This window comes from Etheostoma cragini, chromosome 12, assembly GCF_013103735.1.
Source record: "Etheostoma cragini isolate CJK2018 chromosome 12, CSU_Ecrag_1.0, whole genome shotgun sequence".
Lineage (NCBI taxonomy): Eukaryota > Metazoa > Chordata > Actinopteri > Perciformes > Percidae > Etheostoma > Etheostoma cragini.
The window spans coordinates 12,300,261-12,328,069 of NC_048418.1; the positions used below are offsets into that span (position 1 = coordinate 12,300,261).

General features: G+C 40.7%; 2 protein-coding genes across 7 annotated transcripts in view; one reads left to right on the forward strand and one right to left on the reverse strand.

Annotated features, from left to right (window-relative positions):
- Window positions 1–3,902, forward strand: part of emilin2a (elastin microfibril interfacer 2a) — a 19,386-nt gene extending 15,484 nt beyond the window's left edge. For both annotated transcript variants that reach the window (XM_034887053.1, XM_034887054.1), the window contains one exon: window positions 3,054–3,902. In XM_034887053.1, the coding sequence (XP_034742944.1) occupies window positions 3,054–3,388 (335 nt within the window). In that variant the 3' untranslated portion in view covers window positions 3,389–3,902. The remainder of the gene's footprint in view (window positions 1–3,053) is intronic.
- A 2,623-nt stretch (window positions 3,903–6,525) lies between these two features.
- lpin2 (lipin 2) lies at window positions 6,526–27,563 on the reverse strand. 5 transcript variants are annotated; one of them, XM_034887058.1, is made up of 20 exons: window positions 27,351–27,563; window positions 21,475–21,675; window positions 18,662–18,757; window positions 17,332–17,696; window positions 17,141–17,248; window positions 15,780–15,906; window positions 15,348–15,684; window positions 15,152–15,251; window positions 14,807–14,994; window positions 14,277–14,370; window positions 14,110–14,179; window positions 13,476–13,568; window positions 13,242–13,318; window positions 12,683–12,830; window positions 12,105–12,253; window positions 10,767–10,853; window positions 10,212–10,364; window positions 8,771–8,885; window positions 7,867–7,970; window positions 6,526–7,111 (listed from the first exon to the last, which is right to left on the reverse strand). In XM_034887058.1, exons 2-20 carry the CDS (start codon window positions 21,664–21,666, stop codon window positions 6,967–6,969), a joined length of 2,748 nt encoding a protein of 915 aa, XP_034742949.1. In that variant the 5' UTR covers window positions 21,667–21,675; window positions 27,351–27,563; the 3' UTR covers window positions 6,526–6,966. The 5 variants fall into 5 exon arrangements, with proteins under 5 accessions (XP_034742949.1, XP_034742947.1, XP_034742946.1 ...); XM_034887056.1 differs by lacking the exon at window positions 27,351–27,563 and adding an exon at window positions 24,243–24,582 and having other exon boundaries at window positions 17,332–17,693; XM_034887055.1 differs by lacking the exon at window positions 27,351–27,563 and adding an exon at window positions 24,243–24,582.
- Window positions 27,564–27,809: the final 246 nt, after the last annotated feature.

Here is a 27,809-nt window from a genome sequence, read left to right on the forward strand (position 1 = left end):
AAAAAAACCAGCTTCAATTATAGTAACGCGCCACATTTTTTGGCAGTAACGGTAACAGTGTTATTAAAATAGGAAGCCGTTATTTATAAAGCCGTTATTCCCATCACTGAGTACCGCACACTAAATATGGATCAGTTCTTTCGAGTAATGGTTTTATTTACTACAGAGGATACTTTACCGCAAGGCAAGGCAGTGTTATTTGTAGAGCACATTTCAGCAACAGGGCAATTCAAAGTGCTTTACATAAAACCATAAAAAAACTGTTAAAACAAAAAAAAAGATACAACACAAGATTAAAAGTTACAGTGCAGTATTAGAAATGAAACAGCCATTTAAAGAAAGGTAACATTAAAAAAAGGTCTTCAAAAGAACAGAGTAGCAGCAGATCTGCAGTTTTCTGGGAGTTTGTTCCAGATATGAGGAGCATAGACACTGAACGCTGCTTCCCCCTGTTTAGTTCTGACTCTGGGGACAGAAAGCAGACCTGTCCCAGATGACTTGAGAGGTCTGGGGGGGTCATAGTGTAGTAGGAAATCAGAAATGTATTTTGGCCCTAAACCGTTAAGTGATTTATAAACTAGCAAAACTTCTTTGAAATCAATTCTTTGAGGGACAGGAAGCCAGTGTAAAGACTTTAGAACTGGAGTGATGTGATCCAGTCTCTTGGTCTTAGTGAGGACCCGAGCAGCACCGTTCTGATTTTTTAGGGAGACCTGTAAAGACAACGTTGCAGTAGTCAAGTCTATTGAAGATAAAAGCATGGAGTTTTTCCAAATCCTGTTGACACATAAGTTAACCTTTGATATATTCTTAAGGTGATAATAGGCTGATTTTGTAATTGTCTACTACACCAAGATTTCTGTCTTTGTCTGTTGTTTTTAACATTGTTGTTTGAAGCTGAGCACAGACTTTTAATCGTTCCTTTTTTTGCCCAAAAACAACCACCTCAGTTTTTCCTTCATTTAATTTCAGAAAGTTCTGGCACATCCAGCCGTTAATTTGTTTGATGCACTCAGTCAGTTTTTTGTATTTGACTATAGTCCCCTGGCAATAAGGTTATGTAAATATGTGTGTTGTCCGCATAACTATGGCAACTTATTTATTTTTTTTTAAGATTATTTTTTGGGCATTTTTAGGCCTTTAATGGACAGGACAGTCGAAGTTGTGAAAGGGGAGAGAGAGGGGGAGTGACATGCAGCAAAGGGCCGCAAGCCGGATTCAAACCCGGGCCGGCTGCGTCGAGGAGCAAACCTCTACACATGGGCACCCGCTCCACCCACCGAGCCATCCGGGTGCCCATGGCAACTTATTTTGTTGTTTTCCAAAATCTGAGCCAGTGGAAGCATATAGATGTTAAACAGAAGAGGCCCCAGAATGAAGCCTTGGGGAACTCTGCACATCATATTTGTATGCTCAGATGCATAATTAACTATTGACTCAAAGTAGTCCCTATTCTTTAAATAGGATTCAAACCAGTTTAGTACTAAGCCAGAAAGGCCAACCCAGTTTTCCAATCGGTCTAATAATATGTTGTGGTCAACCGTGTCAAATGCAGCACTGAGATCAAGTAATACTAAGACTGTAGTTTTGCCACTATCTGTGTTAAAGTGGATGTCATTAAAGACTTTAACAAGAGCTGTCTCAGTGCTGTGATGTGGTCAGAAACCCAACTGAAAGGTATCAAAACTGTTGTTTAGTGACAAGAAATGGTTGATTTGTTAAAAAAATGCTTTTTCAATGATTTTACTTAAAAACGGAAGGTTTGATATTGGCCTATGGTTGCTTTTTAGTGATGTGTGTAGACTGTTATTTTTTAAGAGTGGCTTGATTTCTGCAGTTTTTAGGGCCTGTGGAAAGATACCTGAAAGAAGTGAACGTGTTCACAATCTGTAGAAGATCAGAAGCCAAACAATTTAAAACATTTTTGAAAACCCCCATTGGTAGAATATCAAGGCAACAGGCGGTTTTCAGATGTTGTATAATGTCATAAATGTTTTTATGGTTGATCGTATGAAATTGTCTTATTGAAATTAGTCTAGCCTAAACACTGTGACAACACATATCCTGTACTTGATATGGAGGCATTGACTGTTTGTCTAATCTTCTGAATTTTGTTTTTGAAGAAGGCGGCAAAGTGATTGCAGGCCTTGGTAGATAAAAGTTTAGATGCTAATGGTACTGGAGAGTTTGTTAACCTATCGACAGTAGCAAACAAAGCACATTATTGTTTCTAGCAATAATATCAGAGAAGAAGGACCGCCTTGCATTCCTCAGTTCCAAATTATAAATGCAAAGTCTTTCTTTATAGGTGTTATAATGGACCAGGAGATTTGTTTTTTGCCACCTTCGTTCATTTTTTTCTGTTCTCACCAGTAGGACATTTCTCCATGGGGATCTTTTCTTACCGTATCATGAAAATTGAATAATATAAGGCATCAGCAGTTTTAGTTAATAAAAAACAAGTGCATATCTTTCAAAGTTGATGTCCCTGGAAAGTGTTTTTCTTTTGAGAAGCAGTGGAAGGACAGTAACAAACAATAACTTTGGAAGACATCTGCTTGACAAATCATAAGAGCTTCAGATAAACTTTTGAATACATTTTTGTACAGAATGAGGACTGGATTTTGTCTGTCGAGCATTAGCATGTGGTCTCTTAATGGCCAGTGTGAAGAAGAGGAACGATTGCACACAGCAAAGGCCGTTTCAATGTTCAAATGGGAACCTGAGTATTGTTTCTAGAAAGATTTTAAAAAAGTGTGAACAAATTTTCAACCTAATTCAGTTAGAAGAACAGCACCCTCAGTCAGCGCAACAAACATTAGTAAACATCACACATTTATGGATCACTTTAGTAAATAACATTTGATTCATTGATCACATTCCAACACATTCTACACGCTGACAGCCACTGTCCAAACCTCTGAATTTTAAAAGTTCGGAGTGAGAACGAGTTGCACATTCATATACATTAAACTGTATTCATTGCTAACAATACTATACATCCGACTCTATTCATTGATCTTACCTACACTATTTTATTCCCATCTCCACAGGGATCTTCACTGTACCTCTGGACGGACGATACCTGATTTCCGGACTGCTGACTGCAAAGCATGGTGACTATGTGGAGGCCGTCCTGTCCGTGTCTAACCGCAGCATCCAGAGGCTCCAGAGCTCAGTGGGACCTGTGGCTGGCCAACACGGGGGCTCAGCTGCTGGTAACTGCGGCTGCGGAGGTTCGGTGTCCTTCAGTCTGATCGTGCCCCTGAGGAAAGGAGACCGCGTGGGACTGGTGAGGACCGCAGGCCAGCTGGCCACAACCGGGGCCAGGGAGATCCTCTCCACCTACAGCGCCATCTTCCTGTACGCACCACAGGCCAAAAGATAGCTGGAGCTCAGCTGGCCAGTAACAGCAAGAACTGGTTCATTCCCAGATAGCTGGACTGGAAGAAAATGTTGAAGAAACCAGTTTTCACTAATTTGCTGTGATGCACTAATTTGCAGCTTCTTTACAAAGCAGTGGCCCTGTGTGAAGATCCTCACTTAAAAATTCAGTTAAGAAGTCCTAACATTGCAAGTGGTAAGCTATTTGCTAAATAAAACAATAAGCAGGATTTCTTTCTAATATATTTGATTATCGAGTTGTCTTCTTGTACCTATTGTCGACGTCTTGTGTAAATAAGTGTTTATAAATTAACATAAAAAAAAATCAAGTAATTATTATTTTAACAAAACCCTCTCAGAAACTCAATAGACAATATGGTCAACATATCTGCAGAATATGTATACTGTTGGTAATGTAATGAACCATGATAAATCAAAGTATAAGCTGACTTCATTTTACTCTGTAATGTGTTCTGTAAGAGGAGACAATGATGATTATTAAACACATGTGAAGAGACTGATGTGGAAAAAGCATGAGGTTTACCAATACAACAAGTTGTTTGGGTTCAGAACAGCACTGGGAAAGGTTAGAAGGAAAAAACCCATCTGGGTCATGACATAAATTAAGTGTGGATGAAAAATGAACCTCCCCTTTACCTCACTCCTGAGACTAAAAATATTTCAACAGAAAACTGTAAGAACCAGCAGGAGTGTATTTAGCCTTCCATTCAGTCTTCATTAACCTTAAAAAGAAGAGAAAAATACAGTTTGCTATTCAAAGTTATTCAATGAACTGTTATTTGGTTATTAAAAAACACAAACAGAAATTTGGTATTACCCTAGGTATTTAAACTGCATAATCTCGTTCTTGTATTGATATCTAAAAACTAGTTATTTTTCTAGGCTGTAGCTACTGTTGGACTTTAACTCTGGAGACAATAAAAATGCAGCACACATACATGAATTCACTTAGAAACTTTATTTAATACAAATATGGCCACAAGCCACACTTTGTTAGCTTAATTAGCCATCTTTTTTCTTCATACCATGTATTTTGTTCTTTAAACATACTTTTAAGCACATTTCCATACAAATCAAACACAGTATACACTAGGTATTCCTGTCGGTCAGACACAATCAGGTAGCGAGCGTTACCTCCAAACAGAATGAAACAATCTCAAAAAAGATCAGACACTTTACACGAAATAACAAAAGAAAAAAAGCATCAAAGACAGAAGAGTGTGATGATCAGCATATATACTGGATCATTTTCCAACACTAATTAATTTATATATATATACACACACACACACACACACACACACACACACACACTGATTATAGAGAATGAAGTGTGATTCTTCACACACAAGATGCTTTACTTTCATAGAAAGAATGGAATTCATTTTGTTAATCATAAGATATACATCTATCTGACTTTACCAAACAAGCAAATGAATCAAAGCAAAACACATCTTAATTATCACAAAAACATCTGCGCTACAGAGTGAATGCGGAACCACTTCAGCGAAAGAAATCACAATAATAGTGACAATCTAGCCATGATCGTAAATTGTGCTTTTTGTTCCATTGAATGGTTTTCGGCTTTAAGTCTCTGCCCAACTCTCTTCTGATCTTGAATCCTCAATAGCACAAACTATTAAGTTACTGTTACACTTGTGCTGGAGGTATGATCCAAGTCAGTGGTGTGGCACACATCTGCCCACCAGTCTTTTCCTACAACACAACACACATAATGCCAGTGAAGCGCTTTCAAATAGCTTCCTCAAGTATTTCCTCTTTATTTCCAAACATAACCCAAATGGCTCTTCCACTGGTAACCAGAGGCACAGGATCAGTCATTTCACTCACACACACACGCACGCACGCACGCACGCACGCACGCACGCACGCACGCACGCCTTGCAGCCTTAATGTCCTCTTTAAATTATATAATGACATATTTTAGAATAGCTGATTCGTCAGTGGTGTCAGAAGGTCACTCACACAACGAAGAGGTAACACTAGAACTCTTCCATCCTGCTTTAATTGCATACTCTGGTCTGCTGTATATGGAGACCTTCAGTGAAGTGCATGTGTTCCGAGTTGCATCTCTGGGTGCAGCTTAGACAAAGTGCGTAGGATAAGTCTCGGCAAAGCCACGGAGGGAACATAAGAAAAGTGTGAATGAATCTTGTCACCCCAACAGCAGCACTCAGTGATAAGGTGCGCACGCACGCACGCACCTACCCATAGTCATCCTACTATGTGGTAGTCAAACTACCACGCAAACAAAAGATCCTTAATTTTAAGCCATTTACACAAATATCTTAATACTAAAGCTGTGGTTTATGAGGTTGAGGCGGAGGGATGTGTTTACACCATACATGTTGAACATTTCACTGTAAAACAAGGAATACAAATCGTTGTAAAAATGTGATAGAAGGCTAAAAATCCTAGCAGGTGCGGTTAGGAGCATGTTAACCTACAGTAGAACCAACCATACAACATACCAATTTGAAGTATATCCACATTTCATTGGTGATAAATTACTTTTTTTACAAGCAAAAGGCAATCACGATAGAAATTAATAACTTAAACATACCAATTATCTTAAATAATGACTGCATTGTGAACAAAACACACTTGATTCGCCAAAGCTTGTATAACACAATAATCATGTTAAAATAACAGTGATTAATATACCATGAACCTGCTTCATATTGTATTTAGGTCGCATCTAAATGAGTATCTTCACTTAATTGATGGCAAAAGAATATCCCGACTATGACCATGAATATTAACACCACAAAACATGACTCATTCAGTACGAACGTTGTAAGCGCTCCAAGGAAGAAGTGGCAATCGGAAATCTGCTCCAGCAGAAGAACCGAACTTAGACCAAAACAGTGAGTCCAGAGTCGAGAGAGTCAGGAACAAACCTGAACATCTGCACTAACTAACTGCAGTTTACAGTTCATAGGTGGTGCAGCAGTTATTTTCCAGTCACTAGAACTATTTTACTTCATGTTTTAGAACCGAATAAAGACTGGATACCTGTGTCTAGGTAAACATAGCAGCAACAGCAAAATATTACCGGCACAGGACTAGGGCCCAGTGATGCCTACCCTGTGTGTCTTATTTTTGCTTTTGCTTTGAACACTTCGCTTCTTCAGGGTGTTCGAGAAATGTGGAAAAACTTGATTCAAGAAAAACAATGTCTTTCCCTTCTGCACAGCACAGACTCGGGTGCTAAGGGAAAGTGCCTTGTGTGGGGCTTCATTCCCTTCTCCGATATTTATCCCTGTACTTTGATGGGGACTTGAGTGCTCACTGGGGTAAAATGTCTTCACGGGCATGAGAAATTCTGGAGATAACTGCGTAACTTCAACTAAAACCTTGAATGCGTTATTACGGTTTCCCATCTTCTTTTGTGTTTTATAGTCATAACCCTGTTACTGTGTGTGCATATGAGTGCTATATAGAAAAGTTTGGGTTTCAGTCCATGTGTTTCCTGGAGATGCATTTAAGTGCACAGTCCAATGCATGTATATGAGCACCTGGACATCCATATGTGCTGGATTAGAGCAGTTCATCAGGGTGGATGTCTGGAATGGGCTGCCTCCAGTAACAGAAAGAGCTGAACTCCGGCAAGACAAAGGCCTCGTTCTGCTCTTTACTCAACAGAGGGAACACATGCTCCACCAGCTCACTAAGCCTGCTGTAACTGTGGAGAGAAGGACTAGGTTAGAGAGACAGAGACTATATATGTATATATATAAAAATAATAAAGAGAGCTAAGCACTAAAATCTGGAACAATTATATTTTAACTTGTCAGGAATCAAACAAAAACTAGATGCAGTGACGACTGGATCATTAAATAATTAAAATGCATAAAAACAGGACGTAAAACTTCTTTTGGCCAATTGAGGGAAGCAAAACAAGCTGTGCAACACTGACATATTACATCACAGCGTTGCTAGAACACGTGTTATCTAACAGATTTAAACATGCACCAGACAATAAGCAACACAATAAAAAAACAGAGCAAATAACATTATTTGAAATTGTGGTCCTGGAAAGCTGACAAATACATCTAAGTTCAATAGTCACTCCCCTTTTAACTCTGTTTTGTTCTCCCCAAACTCCTGAGGTTAATATCTGGCTCTTTAACTGTTGAATACTTCCTGTGCTGCTGGAAACAAGGGCAGTGACAGCAGTGGAGCTGCAGAGGAGCATGATAAATGTCTGTGGGTTCCTCACGACTGACCACTTTTACCTTTCATGATGTAATCTGATCTATTGTTAACGTAAACATATTGATCAGTGCAGCTTTAAGCTAATATTTCTAGGTCTTAATGTATCCCCTTTGGTGGGTGAGTTGTCAGATATTATGAAGTACAAAATTCATACTATTATTTTCCTTACTATCAAAGATCTCTACAGTGTTACAGACAGAACCAGTCAGTAAATGTACTTACGTGGACTTGTTGCCCTTGGTCTGCTCCTGGATCAGCTCTCCCTTGGGGTTGACTGTGAAGATCCTACACACTGGAACTCCCACCTCCTTATAGGCAAACACATCCTGTATGGAAACAAAATAGTGAAAATGCTCAATCTGTAACCCAAAATGTATATAAAACAGTAGTTGCCACTGGAAAAAAAGGACTCGCCCTGTGGACACTGCCACATTGAAGATTAAGTTTCCAGATGTTTTAAGCCTAAAACCGGCCAGTATTTTCAACTATAGCCATTTGTTCCCCTTCTAAAAGTCTGCGAAAAAAAACAAATTTCTAAATGATTGAAAAATAAGAGACTGGCCTTTTTAAAACCATCTGAGAACACACTTGATCATGTCTATTTTAGAGAGCGGTTCTCATACATAATACACACTGGGTACAAGCCGACCAAACTAACCATGTTAATCACATTAACCACCGATTTCCTGTTTGTGTTCCAACTAATGGCAATGTTTGTAGACTGAATGTTTAGATAGGCGAGAGCAAGACTGGGTGTGTGGGAGTGCGTTATGTTTTGTTTTGTTTTCCTTGGAGAGCATTAGAGACAGACGGAGGTTTGATGGCCGACCCAGTGCTTCATCTGGGTGTTGGTGTTTATGCAGCTGAACATGGGACGCTGTGCCCAGCTTGAGCTCCTTTCAAAAGACAATGTCGCATTGGACATACTCAGCTAGTGACCTCAGCTCAGGGTCAGCCCAGTACTGATATCATATGTTTGTGTCTGGTAATTGATCGCCAATGTGTCATGTTGATCTTGCAATACATCATGTCTGCATCGACTTCAGGAAAGCACAGCTTTCTGACATGTAAAAATGAGCGTGTTAATGTCTGGGAGGCTGACATCTTCAAACCTTCATTAACTCACATTAGCTCTATTCCCAAAGGCGGCGTGGAATGGCTGCTTGTTATGCTGGAACAGGTTCTTGATATCTGTAAGGCATTCAATCTTGAAGATCTCTGGTTTCTTCTCAATGACCTCCCTGAAGCAAACAGACAGTTTGATTAGAGCGACACACATGCATGTGCTTACCATGAGTCAAGACTGAATTAAAGTTTACTTTACCTAATACATAACCAGTTTCTCTCAAGTTTGCTCCCCCCTGTACATACATATATGTATATGTACATGTATATGTGCAATATTGTGCAAAGCATCTAAAAATCTTTAAATCATTAGTTTAGTGTAGCTTTCCCGATAGGAAAAGGCCCATATAATTAATGCACTACACAAAAATCCACATGCTGTAGGTTGCTATGGTGACATGATGTGCAAGGTAAAGGTCACAGAATAATCCTATTGAAATGCTGGCATTATTAACATGGAAATATGGCAGAGCAGCTTCTCTGAAAGTTCAACTCAAACTTAAACTAGTAACCAAACAGAAAGCTGAGAGTGTTGACCTTTGACAGAGCATGGGGACAACTGAGGAGAGAACACTGCCTGTGGCCAGGTCATGAAATGATAATGGGCCTATATGGTATACAACAACAAGGCAACACGGCCTGCATTTTGTGTGTGTGTTGTGTGCATACAGTATTTAAGGAGTAGGACGTAAGGAGGTGGCCACATTAATTGTAACAGCTGTACTCCAACAATATGAGAAGTGTTTAGTTGTTTAACTAACACATGCTTTCACAAATTATTCTCACATCCTGAACCACATACTGCTCGCTGAGGCCAATAGTTTTTGCATCAATCACCAGCTACATTGTGTGATGAACACAAACATATTTTTTGACTGCACTTGGTTGCTTAAATAGCATCTACGCTATGCAGAAATCAGCAAGTTGTCATTCTCAAAGTTTAATTAGCCAATTAAAAAACAGGTCAATCACTTTGGCACCTTTCCCGGTCTGCAAAGACACAATTCCCAACTGAACAGAAATAACGATTAAAACTAAAAAGTCAAAGAGACAGCAAGAGAGACAAGCAGATTCTGAATGTAAGTATATTTATGTGAGTAAATTGCAAGGCTACCAACACAGCTAACACATGTCGAGTTAGAAATTTATGAGTTTGAGTTTTCTGTAGCCTCAACAACCTCGGCATATGAAGGCTTATTATAATGAATGGGGATATGGAGGGATTTGCAGTCGGAGGAACTTTTGAATGATATTGAATGTGAAATTAAGTTTGCATACTAAAAGAGATTATACATTGAAGGAAGACACATATGGGATGGTTTGAAATCAGAATGAAGATTTGTGATAAGGAGGATTTATTGGATGTGAGGACTTTGGGAATAAGACGTATTTGGCTTCATGACACTGAAACTGGATGCCATTTATATTTTATGTTCTTGTACCTGTGGAAGGCAGAGAAGAGGCTGCTGGGAGACAGCATTAGAGGTCCCCGGGGTAGAATGGTGCCTCCATCATTGACCCACTGCAGGTAACCTCTTGTCATGTCAGCCATGCCAATAGCCCGCGCTGAACAGTACAAGAACTTGTAGCCGTTCCTGCCATCGGGGGGAGAGCGGTGCTCATTAACGGTTGTTCCAATATAGTTTAATATCATGACCATCATTAGCAATTACTAAGAATAGCACTTTCAGATGCTTTCATAATGTGCAAAAGTCATACCATCCATCTATCCATTACCTATACCCGCTTTTTAAACATTAAAAGTTGTCAAACACTTACATATAGTTTCATGGGGGTTTTAGTTTCTACAATAATTCTGTCTTGATTATAGTTGAGCTTGCTGAGTCATCAACCTTAAAAGCAACCCACGCAAACACTGGGAGAAAAAAAAAATCAACTCCACAGAGGGACGATTGGGAATCAACCCAAGACAGCGCTAACCACTGACCAACCATTCAACCATCCCCGGTAATTAATCAGTGTTATTGTGCACTTACTCAGCTACTGAGTGGTAGAGCTTGGCAATGCCCTGGTGGGTCCAGTCCTTCCCCAACTGTGGCAGGATCTGTCCAAACACATCTGACCTAAAACAAGAAAAGAAATACATGCAGACTTTAGCGACATAAAGACATAGATATCCCAATTTGTTGGATACATCCCTGAAAAAAAGGGCCCTAAAATACGTAGCAGATGTAGAGTGAGAAAGTTGGAGAAGAAATGTGTGAAAAAAGCAGATTGGTAGTACAGACCGCTCAAAAGGTCACATAAAGCAATATAACTACCATTTCGTCATAAAAAGAACATTACGAACTATTATCCACTAATGAGCATTATGGGCCCATAGGGCAGGTAACCGCGGCTTATAGCTGTGTGCTTACAGACTGAAATGTAAATGGGCTCATTATAGTTCCTGTGCTCTTCACAGTGCTCTACTCAAAGAAAGCCACGTGTCACAGGTTGACCTTGAGGGTTACAGAGATAATAAGCTTCAGGTCCAGTCAATCTGGACCTGTTTGATGTTGACCACAAATGAACCTCAGAGTGGGCGTCCGGCACACATCAGATTTATGTCAAAAGAGACGGAGCTAGCTTTGAGCTAATTAATACGTTTAAAACTGGATTATGTACTTATTTGCAATTTAAGAATGATTTGAATGTGTCTGTAGCAATGAGCTTGGAAAGAAAACTGCACAAGATGTTTAAGAAGGGAAATATGTTCTGTAAAACCATTTATCCTCTTCCTTTCGTTCCTTTCTTCCAATGAATTCCAACAACTTAGTCCCCATTCACTCACCTGCCGGCCTCAGTCTCTGGTGATCACACTAGTCGTCAAAATAACAGGCCATTTATAGACATGACGGACTAAAAATAGCATTGCACTTCTACACATGATGCTTCTATGCTAATGCACGAATCACATCCTTTCTTGCAATATGGATACTTACAGATCCTAATCCAAGATGTGCACAATTTGACACTACACATGACAAAAACATGCCAAAAGGTTTCTAAAAGAGTATGAGTAACAGGTTGATTACTCCTCATGTACAGTACATACTCAATAATTAGTTGGTATTCATTAAAAACACATGAGCATGTAGAAGCAGCTGCTATTATATGCAACCTAAAGGAAGCAAAATGGTATGTAATGGTGGAGAACCGATGAACCCTGGACAAAACACAGCAACAATAAAGTAATTTACTGTGCTGTTCAGTACTGTCCACAATCTATATACCTGTAGTGACATAAAAGTAGAACACCACCTCAGAGAAGTTGAGCACCGTTACTCTGCTTAGAGGGGTTAGGAAACTGTGACTGACTCGGGTGCACGTACTTGGTGATGGTGCCATCAATGTCAGAGATGATGACTTTGTCGTCCCAGTTCCACAGGTAGATGGTGCCCTCGCAGCGGCATGTGCCCTGGTACTGGGTAGTGATGCTAAACGTCACATCATTAGGTCCCTCCTTCAGTTTTAGACTGGCCTGGTAACACAAGGAAGTCAATGAAGAGAGGCATAGACAATTTTATTTACCAACAAGTGTTCCAACAGTAAAAACATTGCTCTGAAGTAGGATTTATTTTGCCACGTTAAAATGAACATATACAGGTCTTCAGAGCCCCCTACAGACTGGAAGTGGAGCAAATACTATGCAGTTTATGGCTAGCCAGCAGAGGGGGCTCCTAACTACAAAATATACCCTTTTAGAGTACAACTCTCATTGAGTGCTCTAAACTCCAGTTTGTAATGTTATCAATCATCTGTTCTGAAAACCAGCCACATTGTTATTTGAAAATGAAACTTTCAAATAAAAGTAAAGTAAAATTTAATTGGGCGGTAGAATGCTATACCTTTTAAGAAGTTGGCTGGATGATTTTGAGGAAGAAAAATATGTGTGTAAGAATGTACTTACTATCTGATCAGAAGAAAGGCGTAGTGACTTCCTGTAAGTGTGCGGGCTGGGGTGGTGCTGACTATCTATTGACTGCAGTCTCTCCTGACAGGATGCAGCGCTCACCTCCTTGGCCTCTTCATCACTGGATGAGTCTCCTGCTTTAGGCCTAAAGGGACACAAAAGAAATTATCATTTCACTGTAGATAGATAAATTGCTTGAAAACAAATAGTCATATGAAAATAGTGAAACAACCAGTCTATGACTACTGCAAATAAAACATATGATTAATTTGTGCAACTTCTAGTCTACTCTACAACTGTTAAGATTTAAAGCTGATTAAAATAATTAATTGTTACATAACAAACTGAGCCCTTCATGATCTGCCTTGTAACCCAGACAAAACGCCATTGTTTGACTTCTCACTATCCCAAAATGATGTTATCACGCTGAGTTGTCATAAAACAACACTATATATAAAGCTGTTTGTCATTTTTTTACAATGTCATGGCAGAGTTCAACATGTCACTGAACTCACTTGACTTGGCAGAGTATCAATAAACCTTTGGAACCACATACTGTAATTTCTCCTGAGACATGGAGGGCCCTTCCTCCTCCAGATGAGACTCCTCCTTGGTTTCAAGCTTAGTCTCAGACTGGAAGAATGAAAATGAAAATATCCCAAGATTGAAAGTACATATAAAACAAAAGACAGTAAATATGAACATGATTCTTACTAAATAAAGGAAACTTGTAGGAGTTTAGTTTGCAGTGCAACATTTGTTTCTAGTACTTGTGATAACACGTGCACACCTGCTTGATTGTACTATCTGCCCTTTTTCGCCAGAACCACCAGCGACCTGACTTCTTTGGCATTTTCTCCTTCACCCAGGCCTCCTCTGTAGCCTAGGATACAAACAAAGACAGTTTAACGATGAGCTTGTAGCAGATTTACAATGATCCATATGTACTCAACTCAAACAGTGTTTCCCACAAATTAGAAAGAAATTTGTAGCACGCAGGGGGGGGGGGGGGAATTTGTATAATAATAACTTATTTTCATAACAATCCAATATCAAAAACTGTGTCATTGAATCTATCTCTTTCTCTCCATTCACAAGACACCAACGTTTGGTGAACTTATGAATTTTGCCAGCAGTCTTCTCTTGTTTTCATGGAGACAGATGCTGTGTGTGAAGAGAGGGGCTGTGTGTGTGTGTGTGTGTGTGTCTGTGTGAGAAACGTGTGTTGACAGAGAGATGGGAGAGCAGGGAAATGAAATGCAGCTGAGTGAATATGCTGCAAGTTTTAAATAGTGTTTAAAGAAACTTTTACTAACAAAACGTAATGTGTGGCAGCCGGTGTTGACTGTGTAGCGCACTGCCACAAATTAATCTATGTGCGGGAAAAACTGACAGAACGGAAAACCAAGTCACGTCACAGTTACCTTTGGTAAGTTCTTCTGAAATGCTTGTAGACTTAGAATCAAGGGTGCAGCTAGTGTCCAATTATAATATCTGAGAACACAGGGATTAGGTAAGCGACAATACTGACCTCACACTTAAAAATGTACCTCTGGTACATTTCATGTGTGAAATAAAAATGCTTACTTACCTATTTCCTATCTTTACTACCAGGTTGGGGTTATCTATTATTGCAGGATTTTCAGCAAATTCCAGATAGGTGATGATATGCTCTATGAACCTTTCTGCGAACACAGAAGGAAGAGGAACATTAATTAAAGACAGCAGATGAGAAGGTCACTGGTGGTGAGTCATATTATCTTACTTAAGGCCACACAGAAAGGTTAGAAAACCTTTTTTTCCATCACCTGTTGGCTTCTGAAAAACTCTTCCAGAAGAGTGTAAGAGACACAAAAGAGAAAGTACTGTCTGGATTCAACCCAAACAATGTAGACTTGTAGGCTTAAAAAGGGACAGTGGGCACCAGCACTGTTACCGTTACACATACCAAGCAAATGTTTTGTATGGAACAGAGCCTTCACCAACAGTCGGGAAACTTTGTAGTTACACAACAAATTTAGCATGTCACTAATGGCTGAGGTTAACTTTCTATCCTGCATTAAAGTACGACACACAAGTGCACTTTCGGCTAAATGTTTTATGAGTGCCACTCTGGTGTACCTTTGGATATTTCAGCATTTTCAGTGAGGCCTCCACACAGAGAAAGAGTGACGTCGGGGAGGTCACTAGCCGAGTCAGAAAGACACTCTGTCCCGCTGTCGGCTGCCGCGCTGCCCACTGACTGTGGAGACTGTGAACCAGAGTGCATCTCTGAGTCCATCCAATGCTTTGTCGCTGCCTCAGACTCACTGGAGCAACAAAAAGGAGTAAAACACGTCATGATGCTGGTCTAGAGTTGGATTATCTTTTGCTTTGTTTAGTTTTAAAATAGACCACATTCAGCCATCTATTTTTTTTTTATTAAAACAGTTCAGGCAATGACATTCTTCTCTTTCATAATCTAACCTCTTAGGAAAATATCGTGCAGCAACATCAGGTTCAAGTACATTCAGGTCATCCAGGTAGATATCCTCGGGACCCTGATGCTGGCTCCTTTTTGGGACACCTACATTAAACAACACAATTGTTCATCGGTTAACGTGCAGTCATAACTAACCAGGAGATGGCTGAAAAAGGGGTAATGGATTACCACCAAATGTACCTTTCTTCTTAGAGGGTGAATCGCTCTGCTGGCTGTTGTAAGGGGTGGAGGTTGCCACACTGGGTGGCAGGACATCCAGGGGCTCTGTGAGGGTTACAGGACTCATAGAGGTCATGGTGTCAACAGATGCGAGAGGTATCACAGGTGTTACAGTGATCGGGGTACGTGGCTCGGGCTTGACGATTGTACACACAGAGGAGGAGGCACCACCACCTCCCCTTTCAATCTCAGTCTCGTTCTCCATGGCCTCAGAGCTGAGGATGACGTGGAAGTGGGTGTTCTCTGATGGGGTGATGGTCACTGTTTTTAGTAGTTCTGGTTTCTCTTTTTTGGTGACCTGGAGTTTGAATATCAGCAGGGGAAAAAGTCACTAAAAAGAAAGTATACTGAAAACGATGTACTACCTCTGAATGTTAGTGAAGAGGTACTTACCCTGGTTGTTTCTGGAAACTCCCCCCAGGTCCACTGCATGTGGGACTCCGCTCTGAGCATACTCTCGGAGGGCCTGATCATCAGTTCGGAGTCACTCTTTGGGGAAAAGGCCTGAGACAAACCATGACTGAAGGGAAAGATAAACATGGGCAAACAATAGTAAATTTTGTTTGTTTGGATGGCTGCTCCATTTACCCATCTCCTGTAGTGTGCAACCTGGGCGTCATACTGGACTCCAGTCTCTCCTTCCGGTCCCACATCAACAACATTACCAAGTCCACTTTCTACCACCTCAGAAACATCTCACTACTCCCCCCTTTACTCAGATATTCAGTAACTGAGACACTCATCCACACCTTCATCACCTCCCGTCTGGATTACTGCAATGGTGTCCTTGCTGGGCTGCCCACCAAGGCCCTTAGCAGACTCCTGTATGTCCAGAACTCTGCTGACAGGGTTCTAACCCACACAAAGCCCAGGCAGCATATCACTCCCATCCTCCAACAGCACCACTGGTTGCCAGTCAAGTCACGCATCACCTACAAGATCCTCCTGCTCACCTACAAATCTCTCCATGGACTCTCACCAAAGTACCTCACAAATCTCCTCCACCCCTCAGTCACGGTCCCTGCGGTCCTCTGACAAGGACCTACTGGACACCCCCCTCCCATGTTCAAAAACCCCCTTAAAACATTTCTTTTCACTAAATCTTTCGACCCCTGATGCCCCCCCCCCCCTCCCCACTCCCCTTTGTTGAGCGACCTTGGGTACCTTGAAAGTCGCAAATAAGTCCAAGTTATTATTATTATTATTATTCATTTACGTGTCTCTGGCACGACGTTGCTTAAGGATATTTACACTAGGCGGTCCAAGAAGGATCCAAATCAAATCCAAATCACCCAGTTAACAGCATTTTCTCACCATTGAAATTGGGAAGAAGGGGCCAGTTAACAGCCCTTTCTCCCCCTTGAAGTTGGGAAGAAGGGGCCGGATACACCAGAGCAGCACTGAGAGGCTTCTACCCTCAAGCAACTAGGATCCTAAATGAGGACAGTGCCTAAGGCGGCATTCACAAACCCTGCAGTGGCCCTCAGACGGTCCAGCAAAAACGTAGCTCTTTTCTATAATTTTATATGGAGGTAGTGTGTACAGGCAGCAGGGGGGAGCCTGTGGCAAAAAAAGTGACATCAATTTAATTTTTTGAAAAACGCAAGATGATGTCACCATATGGTGGCCAGTAGTGTAACCGGCAATCAGACTCGGCAGTCCATTTTGAGCCGGTGTGAGAGTCCTGTCCAGTTAACATATATGTCTCTAGATTTGTTTATGATTTCACTTGACATAAATTGTCTAATACATACCTGTCATTTGACTGCCACTCCCCGTCAGAAAGTGGATAACCATCCAGGTTGTGTCTGGCTGCAGGTAATTTGGGGTCAATGTCTCGCATTGTGGTTACTGAAGGTGACCTAAATACAAAACAGTATCATAATAATGAATTGATCTCCAGGGAGATTTCTGCTACAACAGTGAGTATTGACCCTAAACCTACTTTGAGACATGTGCTGCAGCTTCCTCCTCAGAGCTCAAGTCCATCTCAAAGATCTCTTCATTTTGCCCAGTGTTGGACATAGCAGCAGTTGTAGCAAGAGGTGCATTAGCCACAATAGCATTTCCCGTCATCACTGACATGGGCGGGGTCAGCTCCTCTCTTCGGGGGTCTCCTTTGTGCTTCTTTTTCCGTCTCTTCTTCTTTTTTGTGGACATGGTGTTCGGAGAAGGAAGCTCAGGTGGGTCCTCTGGGTCAGTGGGGTCATCCTCCAGACTTTTTGGTGCCCTGTGTTCAACCTCAGAGAGCCAGAACAGGTGACTCTCGGTGGGGATTGGAGAGGTGGCCAGGTGGGCAGGGATAATCTGCTGACAGATCAATGAGAATCATGAGAATGCAGGAACTTAAGGCTTAAGATGTAAACAAAAGCAGCATTAATGACTCAGTTCCTACAAGCCAAAGGCCGAAGTCCAGTAGAACAGTGTTGTTACTGCTTAGTTGTTCACGCTAAGAGTTCAGAAAGCAGGTGCAACTATCAGCATGCGGTAAGGTCATGACCTGCGCCTCGGCTTGGACACAGCTGGTCTCTGGTTTCTTGTAGACACTACTGTGTGTGTGCATCAATAAGTTTAGTCTGATGTCCTGTGGGTGGGTAATGGGATAATGTTATGTAGGATTTATGAATGTACGTTAGCAACAGAAGGCTAATTCACAATGGTGCTATTTTATGTGTGAGCTAATGCGCATCTGTTTATGTGGGCTGCAATAGTTATGTTTCTGTTTATTGAATGCATTATTCAGTGCAAATATAAATGAGTATGTATTTTAATCACCGTAATGATGGTATATTAGGTTATTATCGTTTCTATGTTAACCAATGTACTGACATTACACAGATCACAGAGCTCTGATTGAAGGCACCTAGTTAAGTGGGTCAAGTTGTAATTTACTGCCCCTACCAGCAGGAGGCAGCATAGCTATGTAATACTGTATTTATTGAGGGCATTTAAATGTATGTCTGCTCATTTCTATGTTAACTGTTAGCCCATAGTTGTAAAAGAGATATAGTAAAATAAAATGTGCTTACCTTTTATATTACCCCCCCTGTAAATTCGTTAGGCTATATATCTCAAAGGGATGATAACATTGGCTGCTAGGCTGAAACACAAAACACTGGAAGCACTGTTGTACAGTATCTTTAACTTAACTTTGGCGGCTATGCTTTACGCAGTACTGACAAATCTAAATTTAAGTTTGTGTTATTAACCTGCAAAAGTATTGTTATTCAATTTATTTATTTTTAAATGGTGGGCTTCATTTATTGGATACTCACATTCAGCTGCTCAGTTTCCTGGACAAAAAAGGCCTCTCCATTGTCACCAAGCTTCATGTGCAACTCTACCGGCTCTCCATTCACTTCGATATCAATCTGTAAGAATTGGGCAGAAGATAAAAAGATATGTAATGATACTTTTTATTATGATTAAGAAAATAAAATCATAAAGACAACATATTTTATCTATATCGGAGCGGATTATGCTTTTTTAATTAATTATTTTAAAAAACGAAAAATTGCGTGTTTGTACTGTACTTCCAACATTACATGTCAGGCCACATAGAAGGGTCCTCTGGGCTTTCATTCTGTGGACCCTGCCAAAAGAACGGGGCCATTTTGGTTTCCTTGGCAAACCCCAGTGTCCCTGAGGCCATTCAGAAACTCGATACCACAAAAAGAAAAACCAGATCATGTCTGGCAGAGACCAGAGAGAAGACAAAATCTGACTCACAAGGCTAGGCTCAGCCTAGTCAAACAACCAAAAACAAAATCAATATTAATTCTCAATCAACACCCACCAACATCATCTGTTATTTCACTCCTGTGATTCATCATGTTGTATCTTTGCCTTTGCTGATGTTTCTCAGCATCCTCAAGATGGTGAGTTATGGCTGGGAATTTGAAAGTCTGATTAATAATGAGCCGGAATACATTAATCCTATTCAGCCTTTCACAGTTGATGAAAGGTGACTTTCACTTAGCTGAGATGTGGATTTGCTATGTCCATGCTACATTACTATCCTGTAAATCCAGAGTTCTCGCAAAAGCACAATTTGAATTTGCTCAGCAAGTCACTCTGGCATTGAGTAATGCTGCTCATTAACTATACTCTTGTAGCCAAGCTGTACCAATCCCTTCAGTGTATCTGATATAGAGACATGGCCAGAGGCGAGCTAACCAGATGATGACAGTTTAATCTAGCAGTTAGCTCCGCTGGTAGCTAAGCATATGGGGCTCTGGATACGTCACCCCGTGTGTTGTTGTGATTGGTTGTAGTGTTATCCAATTGCAAGCAGTGAGATTTTCTAATGCGCACTTGGTGCCGCCCCTTAAAATGGCCAACTTCCATTACTCAATGCCAGACCCTTAATCTTTCGGATTTGGGTCTGGATTTCCAGGCTACTACGTTACAAGAATTAGGGTTAGTTTCTCTCTGAGAGCACTAGCAAATGGGACTTTTGAAGATTCTATCTATTTCTGGCCAGAAGAAAGGAAAGGAAAACTATTCATGCATAGCTGACTTTTTACTTATAGTCCCAAATGTTTTTAAGAATCAAACTACTTTAAAAACATTTCTAGTTCCCAACCATAGTGACTAGTGTATGGGCACACACAAATAAACCACAGCCAAAATTTAAATTAGTTTTAATTAGGATTTGGCTGGCAAACAACTAAAGTTCCATTCCCACTTTGACAGACAGACAGACAGACAGACAGACAGACAGACAGACAGAGCAACTGCCCTCGAGGATCTGATAAGTGAACTCATGGACATATGCAGTTACACTGGTTGTTACACTGGTTGTTACACTGGTTGTTAAGACCTTCTTCTCAACATTTCCCTCCCCCCCAGACATTTAAAGTTGTAGAGCTGTTGCTATAGGAACCGCTCATCCAGTCCTACCTCCAAACCCATCAGCATTCTGGCTAAGTGGTGAGACAGTGTCAATCCCCAACAAATCATCACCCACCCTGATCCTCAAGCAAGTAAACATGCTTTCTTCCTGTCTGAGCGCACCATTACTGTACTGTAAGAATAGAAGCCATCAACAAGTTCCCCATTGATAGTGATGTGTTGCTATTTAATAAATTCATATTTAGCTCTACATTTACTTATTATAACATCAAAACTACCAACAGGCTTAACTTGCGCTCCCTACTAGGCAAACATAAAAGCTGCTATAAAAATGTTATTTTCTCAAGTGAGTACCTCAAGTTTGACCATTTGTTCCTGAACCATGATTATTAGGATCTTTTCTCCAGGCATGAATATAGTAAAAACTACTATGATGGAGGGAGAGAAGCCCAAAACATCCTATCTATGTTTTGAAAATAGAAACAAACATTTTGCTGAAAGATTTAAAGATGCTCCGATTGAAGCTATTCATTCTGGCAGAAGCCTCTAGACATGACAATAGATAACTGGACTGGTAAATGAGGAAACACGTATACTCAGTGAGACACACAAATGAACCAAGGCATGCATCTTTGTCATTTAGACATAACCCTTTCACACTTCATGCTAAGTGAGCTGTTAGCCCCAGTCTAAGAAAGTATGCACAATGGCACAATCCTGGCACATTCCAAGTGGGCTGACCACAAGTTTAGCCTAGGGCTTGCTGGCCTTGCTCTGGAGCAGGGTTAGCCCTGAGTTTGTGGGGTTATCCCCCGATTTTGTTACAAGGAATGTTAATGTGACCATACATTCAGGCAGACGTCAACCAAATACAAACACTCTCCTGAAAACTTTTTAATCAAGCATATAAGTGACAGAACTTGTGTGGTGGACCATTAAAGTGTACAAATTAAGAGTCAGTGACCTAAAATGTAGAAAAACAAACAATTAAAAACCTACAAGGAATCTGGCTTAGTTTAGCCAAAACCTAATGTAATACTAGCCACAAGTTGTCCTGTAGACTGATTATGCTGTATGAACACATTCTTTGGCACCCACTCAATATAAATATGTACACTCAATTGTGCTTTTAGAAATATTTCCTTATGTTGGAAAAAAAACTTGGATAGGAGCTCAAATGAAATGGAGCTTCAAAATGTAAGTGAGAGAAATGCAAAACAGTTTGACCACTTACCACTTTCTCTTTGGAGCGCAGTACACCCAGCTTGCCAAAGCGCACATGAAATGGTGAGCACTGGTAGGTGCCATCTCTCTGGCGGACAACCACAACATCAATGCAGCCCGACAACGTGGCCTGATTAATGCCCTTGTACAGTTCTTTGACAGTTACCAGCACTTGACCTGCCAGCTGGCCCACGTAGTTCATGGTGTCCGCCTGGAGGGAAGAGAAGAACAATATTTTAGCTGTGTTAAGGGAAAGACAGGATGAGGACGTATTAGTCAGCTAGAGTCCAGAAGACTGTTTTGGCCTGTAATCCTACAGTTTTCCACTTGATTTGGCACTCTCTCAGTCTATCCACTGTTGTCTCTTCTTTTAAGGATGTTCTAGACAGTCGAGAAGTGTCCTTTGTCTTTGCTTTCATCTCCCAGCTCCCTCTCTGCCTGCCTGCCCTGTGGTGTCTGATCTCGTGACCTGTATATAGACTACCAGAGTTCCACGGTTACCCTGTCACTGGCATCTGTCCCACAAGAAGAACACCAGAGGGTGGGGTGGGGGGGTGGGGTGGGGGGCTGACAGCTAGACTAAAACAATGAGAAGCTACAACCTCACACAGAGTTCCCACTGCCCTGCTGCACTGAAGGCAGCCGGCTTCCTGTTTACATTCATAACCTTCTGCTAAGTATATCAAATATAAAACTAAAGTTCATAGTTTTGTGGCTATTTTTATTTGGACTAGGATTAACCCTGTACAATTTCTGAAACCACTTTGCTGTTCGGGAGAAGCAGTTTCTAAGACTGTAGATTTTTTTTTCTACTGATTGCACACAGGCCTTGGCTAATCCCACAAACTTTGCAGCTTTCCTGTGGCCTCTTTACTGAACAAGATTATTTGCAGTCATTCGTACACGGTGACACAGAGAGTGCACATTAACTTAGCAAACATGATTTTGGTTTGTTCGGGTCAGGGTCTAGATTGGTAGAGTTTGTAAACATGTTACCCTTCTGACTTTGTTGGTCCTATCCCAAACTGACCTTTTGTGTAGAGTCTAGCTTGGGGGGGTGTTGTAGGGTAAAGAATAGGGGCATTTGCGCATGGGTGGCACGATGGAAAATATGTTTTACCAGGGAGTAAGTTAATGAATAAATAATGTATGAATATATGCAGGCTACTCAGAATATCACACACAGGAAGCCAACCAGCATGAAAATAAACAACCATCCCTATATGTTGACAGCTCAAATGGTTGTAGAGAGGTTTAGATTATTTTATGTGAGGCCTTTTGTTAACAACTGGAAGCTCTCAATTTTCTTAAAGAGGAGCCCCGGGTTTGGGCCCTTTGTTGACATTCACTACAATGTCCCTCTTCTGACAGATAATGTAAAACTACAATCTGTAGGAAAGTAACTTGTCACAAAGAAAAAACGTTAAAAACATCCAAATCTACTGTTCCAAAGTTTGCTTTACTAAGACTACTTGAAAAACAAAGTCAAACTGGATCCATTATTCATCAAGTCTTTGATCAAAGAATTTCTTAAAATTAAATTATATTCAGTTTAATTCAAACAAAATGTGTGTGCTTACAAAACAAAGGTGCTTCAAAGACTTTGCACAGAAGAAAACGTGTTTTATGGTGATGAATCAGAATCAAAAATACTTTATTGATCATCGAAGGGAAATTCTGTGTTGCAGTTGCACAAATTGTATAAATTGCACAAACTGTATAAATAAATGCAGTGAGTACAGGTAAACACAAACTGACCCAATAGGCATTAACCAAGTATTGACTTAAATAGCAGTGATTGCTCACGCGGGTCGAGCCGCCTCTGGAACACAGCACAGACACGCCTGGTGGGAAATACGGGTTAGTCTTTTATTTCAGGGGGTAAACTAGGGAACTCAAACATGGTCTGATAAAAAAGCAACACACCTTAGCTGAAAATAATGTCACTGTGCCACTGTCAGGGTTAAAATGTCCACATGATGTTGGTTTTTTTGTTGTTGTTGCTCTGGATTTTATGTGTCTCTGGTAACCAAAAAAAAAGTCTTGTTGCTATCAAGCAAATAAGGCATGGTGCATTTGGAGCATTATGTAATACAATTTCATTGTGATACCACAGAAAGTGACATTGCAATTGGAAGAAGTGCAAGCTGCTGTCCTTTGGACTGACAGTGTTAACAACACCAAGTGCAGAGATACATAAAGCCATCATAACAAGGCTCCAAACAAATATAAAGTTCATTATACAATAGGGAATATTAAACATTAAAAACTAAAATCACCCTTACACCGGCGCTTTCTAAAAATGTACCATGTTCAGTTATCTACAAAACCGTCACATGTGACAAACATGCTTTACCTGCTGCTAGCCATAGTCTTTTCCCTCTTTAAACTCAGAAGTACACACCACAAGTAGCAACACTGCCGGCCCCAAAACTATAAATTAAAATGGGACAGGCTTGGTGTTTTGGATACAAAATGACTTGACGATTAGACAGGTGAAACAGGCTTCATGACCCAGCCAGAATCTTTTAGACCAATTCAAATACACTTCGTCAGTGTCCCGCCCTCTTCTAAAGAACAGTTTTGAAACTGACATTATGCATCTGATTCACTGTGGCTATGTATCAAGCCACTAGGCTTGGCCACAATTATACGGCAATAAATCCAAGAAATCTGCCAAACCCAACAACACAGGATGACTAACAGCCGGTATAGGAGGCCCTGCAGCATCAGGCCAAAAGCTGTGACCACCTAAGAGACCTGTCAGCACTGACTCACCAAGGACCAAGACGGCCTCAGAGATGAGGACTCATCCTGTTCACTGTTGTCTGTGTTGTCGTCTGTGTTGCATCCAAGGAGCTCCCTGTCCCCCCAGGATCTCTGTCTCTTCATCGCAGTTAGTAGAGCACCAGCTCTCTTAATGTACCCACCTCAGGATACTCCTCTAGGACCACTGTTTTCCTCCCTCAGATTACAATGACATAGCCCCCCTGCCATCCTGAATCCAATCTCAAATGTCTCAAACCTAATATTGTTGGAATAACCCTTCCAAGGGTAAATACCACTACACTGTTATCGGACGCGATTGTGCAACACTGTCATAAACTTTTTCGTCCTTATTCTGGATGTGTCATCCAGTTTGCTGACAGGACACAAAGAATTCAGCCAATGGGATGGCCTCTTTAAGGTGGCGGTGTATGGCTGATAAGGGGCAGCGAATTCATGTGAACGGCTACGCAGTGTTCTTCTTTGATAAGAGTACAAGCTCAGGAAAAAAACAAGCCGTACACCACAGCTTGAAGTTCTTGCACAGTCAGTCACATGCATGAAACGATCGTTGCTGTGTGTGCTTGTTATTGTGCATGACTAATAAATCGATTGGCTGCAGGAGTCAACCAATGGGACATTCAGTACATTGGACTTCAACATGTTGATCTTTAGTTGCTCATTACCCTTGAACGTTCTGACATCCCAAACATGTGACCACAAATGTTAAAAAGTAAAAGTTCTTCAAATACCAAAGGGATGATCTCCGCAGAGATTAGTCTGTATTAAATATCAATACAGTTTGCTAATATTAGCTCATTTTAATCATATTGCCATTCAATACAAATGGAATGGGTAAACTAATAAGACTGTAGTTCAAGCAATGAAGTTAAACCTGTTTTTGTCACAAGGAACTTACCAGCATGCTCCTGGCTGGTTTTACTTCTAAGTGAATGCCTAAAATAAACATAATGCATAAGGTTCCTCCAAAAATGCCTCATTTCCACTGTCCCATCTGCTAAGCCTTTTGTAAACCCTATCACACAAAAAACAGGGGCCTACTGGGTGCACAACTGGTAGTTTATAGGATCTGTCAGGGTCATGCATAAAATTATTAATACTTTCCTTTTAGACATGAAATGTTGTGTACTGAGTCACAAATAACCAAGCAGTAACTGAATACACTAAACCAGAATCAATGCCTTTTCTGTATTTATACCATTAAGAAATAAACGACCGGGAATCTGAGTGTCATGATCTTAGTTCCTATCACAACATAATTATGGTCTTCGTCTGAAATGATCCAGTGCAACGTTTGCTTTGACAGAGTGACAAAATAATCAGTCCTGCGACTGTGCGGGCCAACCAGACAACACAAGGTTCATGTTACAGTCTCTCAAGTATTAGGTTACACCAAACTGCACCAAAATGAGCCTACTTATTATGTGTGTGTAACATAAACCATGACAACTACAAGCCCAGACAGACATTGTTTGCTTGCATGTTGACACATTCTGCAATGCAAGAAAAACACAACGTAAAATAGGGCTGCACAATTAATTGCAATTTTTCAGAAATTGCGATATGGAGTACTGCACTATCCAAATCGAAGGGCAGGCGCAATATCGCAGATAGGGTAAAATGTGGGTAAAATGTGTCAAACCATTCGGAATGAAGTATTGTGGTGCTGCAGTGACGTCCCGGCCTACAAATTGTATCCTATAGCCTAAAGAAAAATTCTTTGTTTTGTACAGATCCTCGTAAAAATCACACTTTAAATCATTTATGTTTTAGATTTTACCATTTTTCAATGAAAAGGAGAATAATGATACAAAAAGTATCATTCTCTCTAATATTGTGTATCATATCGCAATATCAGTCAAAATAATTGCCTTTTGGATAATTTCCTGTTTTCTTTTAAAGGAAAGGTACCACAAATCCATTATTGAATTAAGCTTCCACAGCTGCAGTAAGTGTAGGAAAGAGAAGTCTGAACAATATTTTTTTTTATGTATGGTAAACTGCAATCCTCTTATCAAGCCAGGGACAACGCTAACACTGTTTCAACAAGAAGCGCAGTCATGAAATAATAAGGTTGTTATATTCGACTGCATTAGTTTGAGATAGTAAACAGGTTATCTGAGAGTGCAAATTAGTTCAAATGAACTGCTAATCATGAGCTGTCACGATATAGCTAGTTAGAACTAATCCAAATGGGTTTGAAGGGTTACCTAAAACACGGCAGTGAGACTGTTTTGAGTGTCAATGATTAGCTAGGTGACAGTTTCAGTGTGGGACTATCTCACATTACACATAAAGTAATGCCTAACATTTGTTTTACGTTAACCTACTTGACGTCGAACCTTACTGGGGTTTAAGTTGTTTTTGTTTTCAAATACCACCCACATGTAAATGGTTTGTTTGGTGAGGTTGGCAGCATTGCTTACAAGCCAACAACACTTCTGTAACAGTTACAAAATACAGAACGTGAATCAAAACACAAAATACAAGCTAGCTAATTAGCTGCAAGTCGCACCGTTTTGGGGCTAAATATGCTGATTATAAGAGTAAAGCTGCCATATTGTTTGATTAAAATGCCACCAGTAACGTTACACAAGCACTCTAACGTTAGCTACACGAACGGAAATAAACAAACAGAAACAAAAACTGAATTTAACTTGATGTTTACTTGTACTGTAATGCTTTCATTAATTGAGATCTAAACCCTAAACAGTAGGGCAGAAGACAGGTTCAACAGAAAAATAAATGAATGGAGACTGAGCTCAGCTAGACGCTCGCCTGGGGTTAGCTACCTAGCTAGCTTTAATGTTATCGTAGGGTTAACGTTAGCAAGGTTGCTAGTTACCGTAAAAATAAAACGGGGAAACGGTAACAGGCTCACTGCTAACGCTATTTATTTTGACGTTTACAATGAAAAGTGCTCACGTTAATATGTGACATGATGCATGAATGTCTCTTGGGTTAAATTAACCTATCGTAGCTGAAATACGTTAGCCACCTTACAGGCTAGCTAACGTTAGCTGATTCGTCAGAATTATGCATTATCAGCGGCAAACGGCATTCTAACGCGTTGAAATCATCCAATCGGTAAATATTTACCTTTCGGTTACTCCTGCGGGATGCTGATGATGAAGGACGTTATGATGTCTTCAGCGAGTCCCCATATTTCTGCCTGTGAAACTCCTTAGAAGTCTCCTGACGTGTCCGTGCCTGGACCACATTGGCTGACTGGTTTGGCTAGAACCAGGGAGCTGAAGTTAATGGGTCAGGCAGCCGCACAGTGGCAGCGCACTCACTCATACAGTGTGTGACTCTACCATGGTTATTGTAACTTCTTACACAATGTAGTGGATCTCAGAATACCCTCATTTTACTTAGCTAGTAATACTTTTACCGAGCAGCCCAGTTTAGAAGGCATTTATTGACAGATACACAGCAGGATTAACCTACATACTGTGTGTGGATAGAGGTTACCTCAGAAATGCCTGAGGGGACTTCTGGCTCCCCAATTTTACGACCCATTGTGGGCCCAGCACCCCACTTTGGGAGCTCCTGATT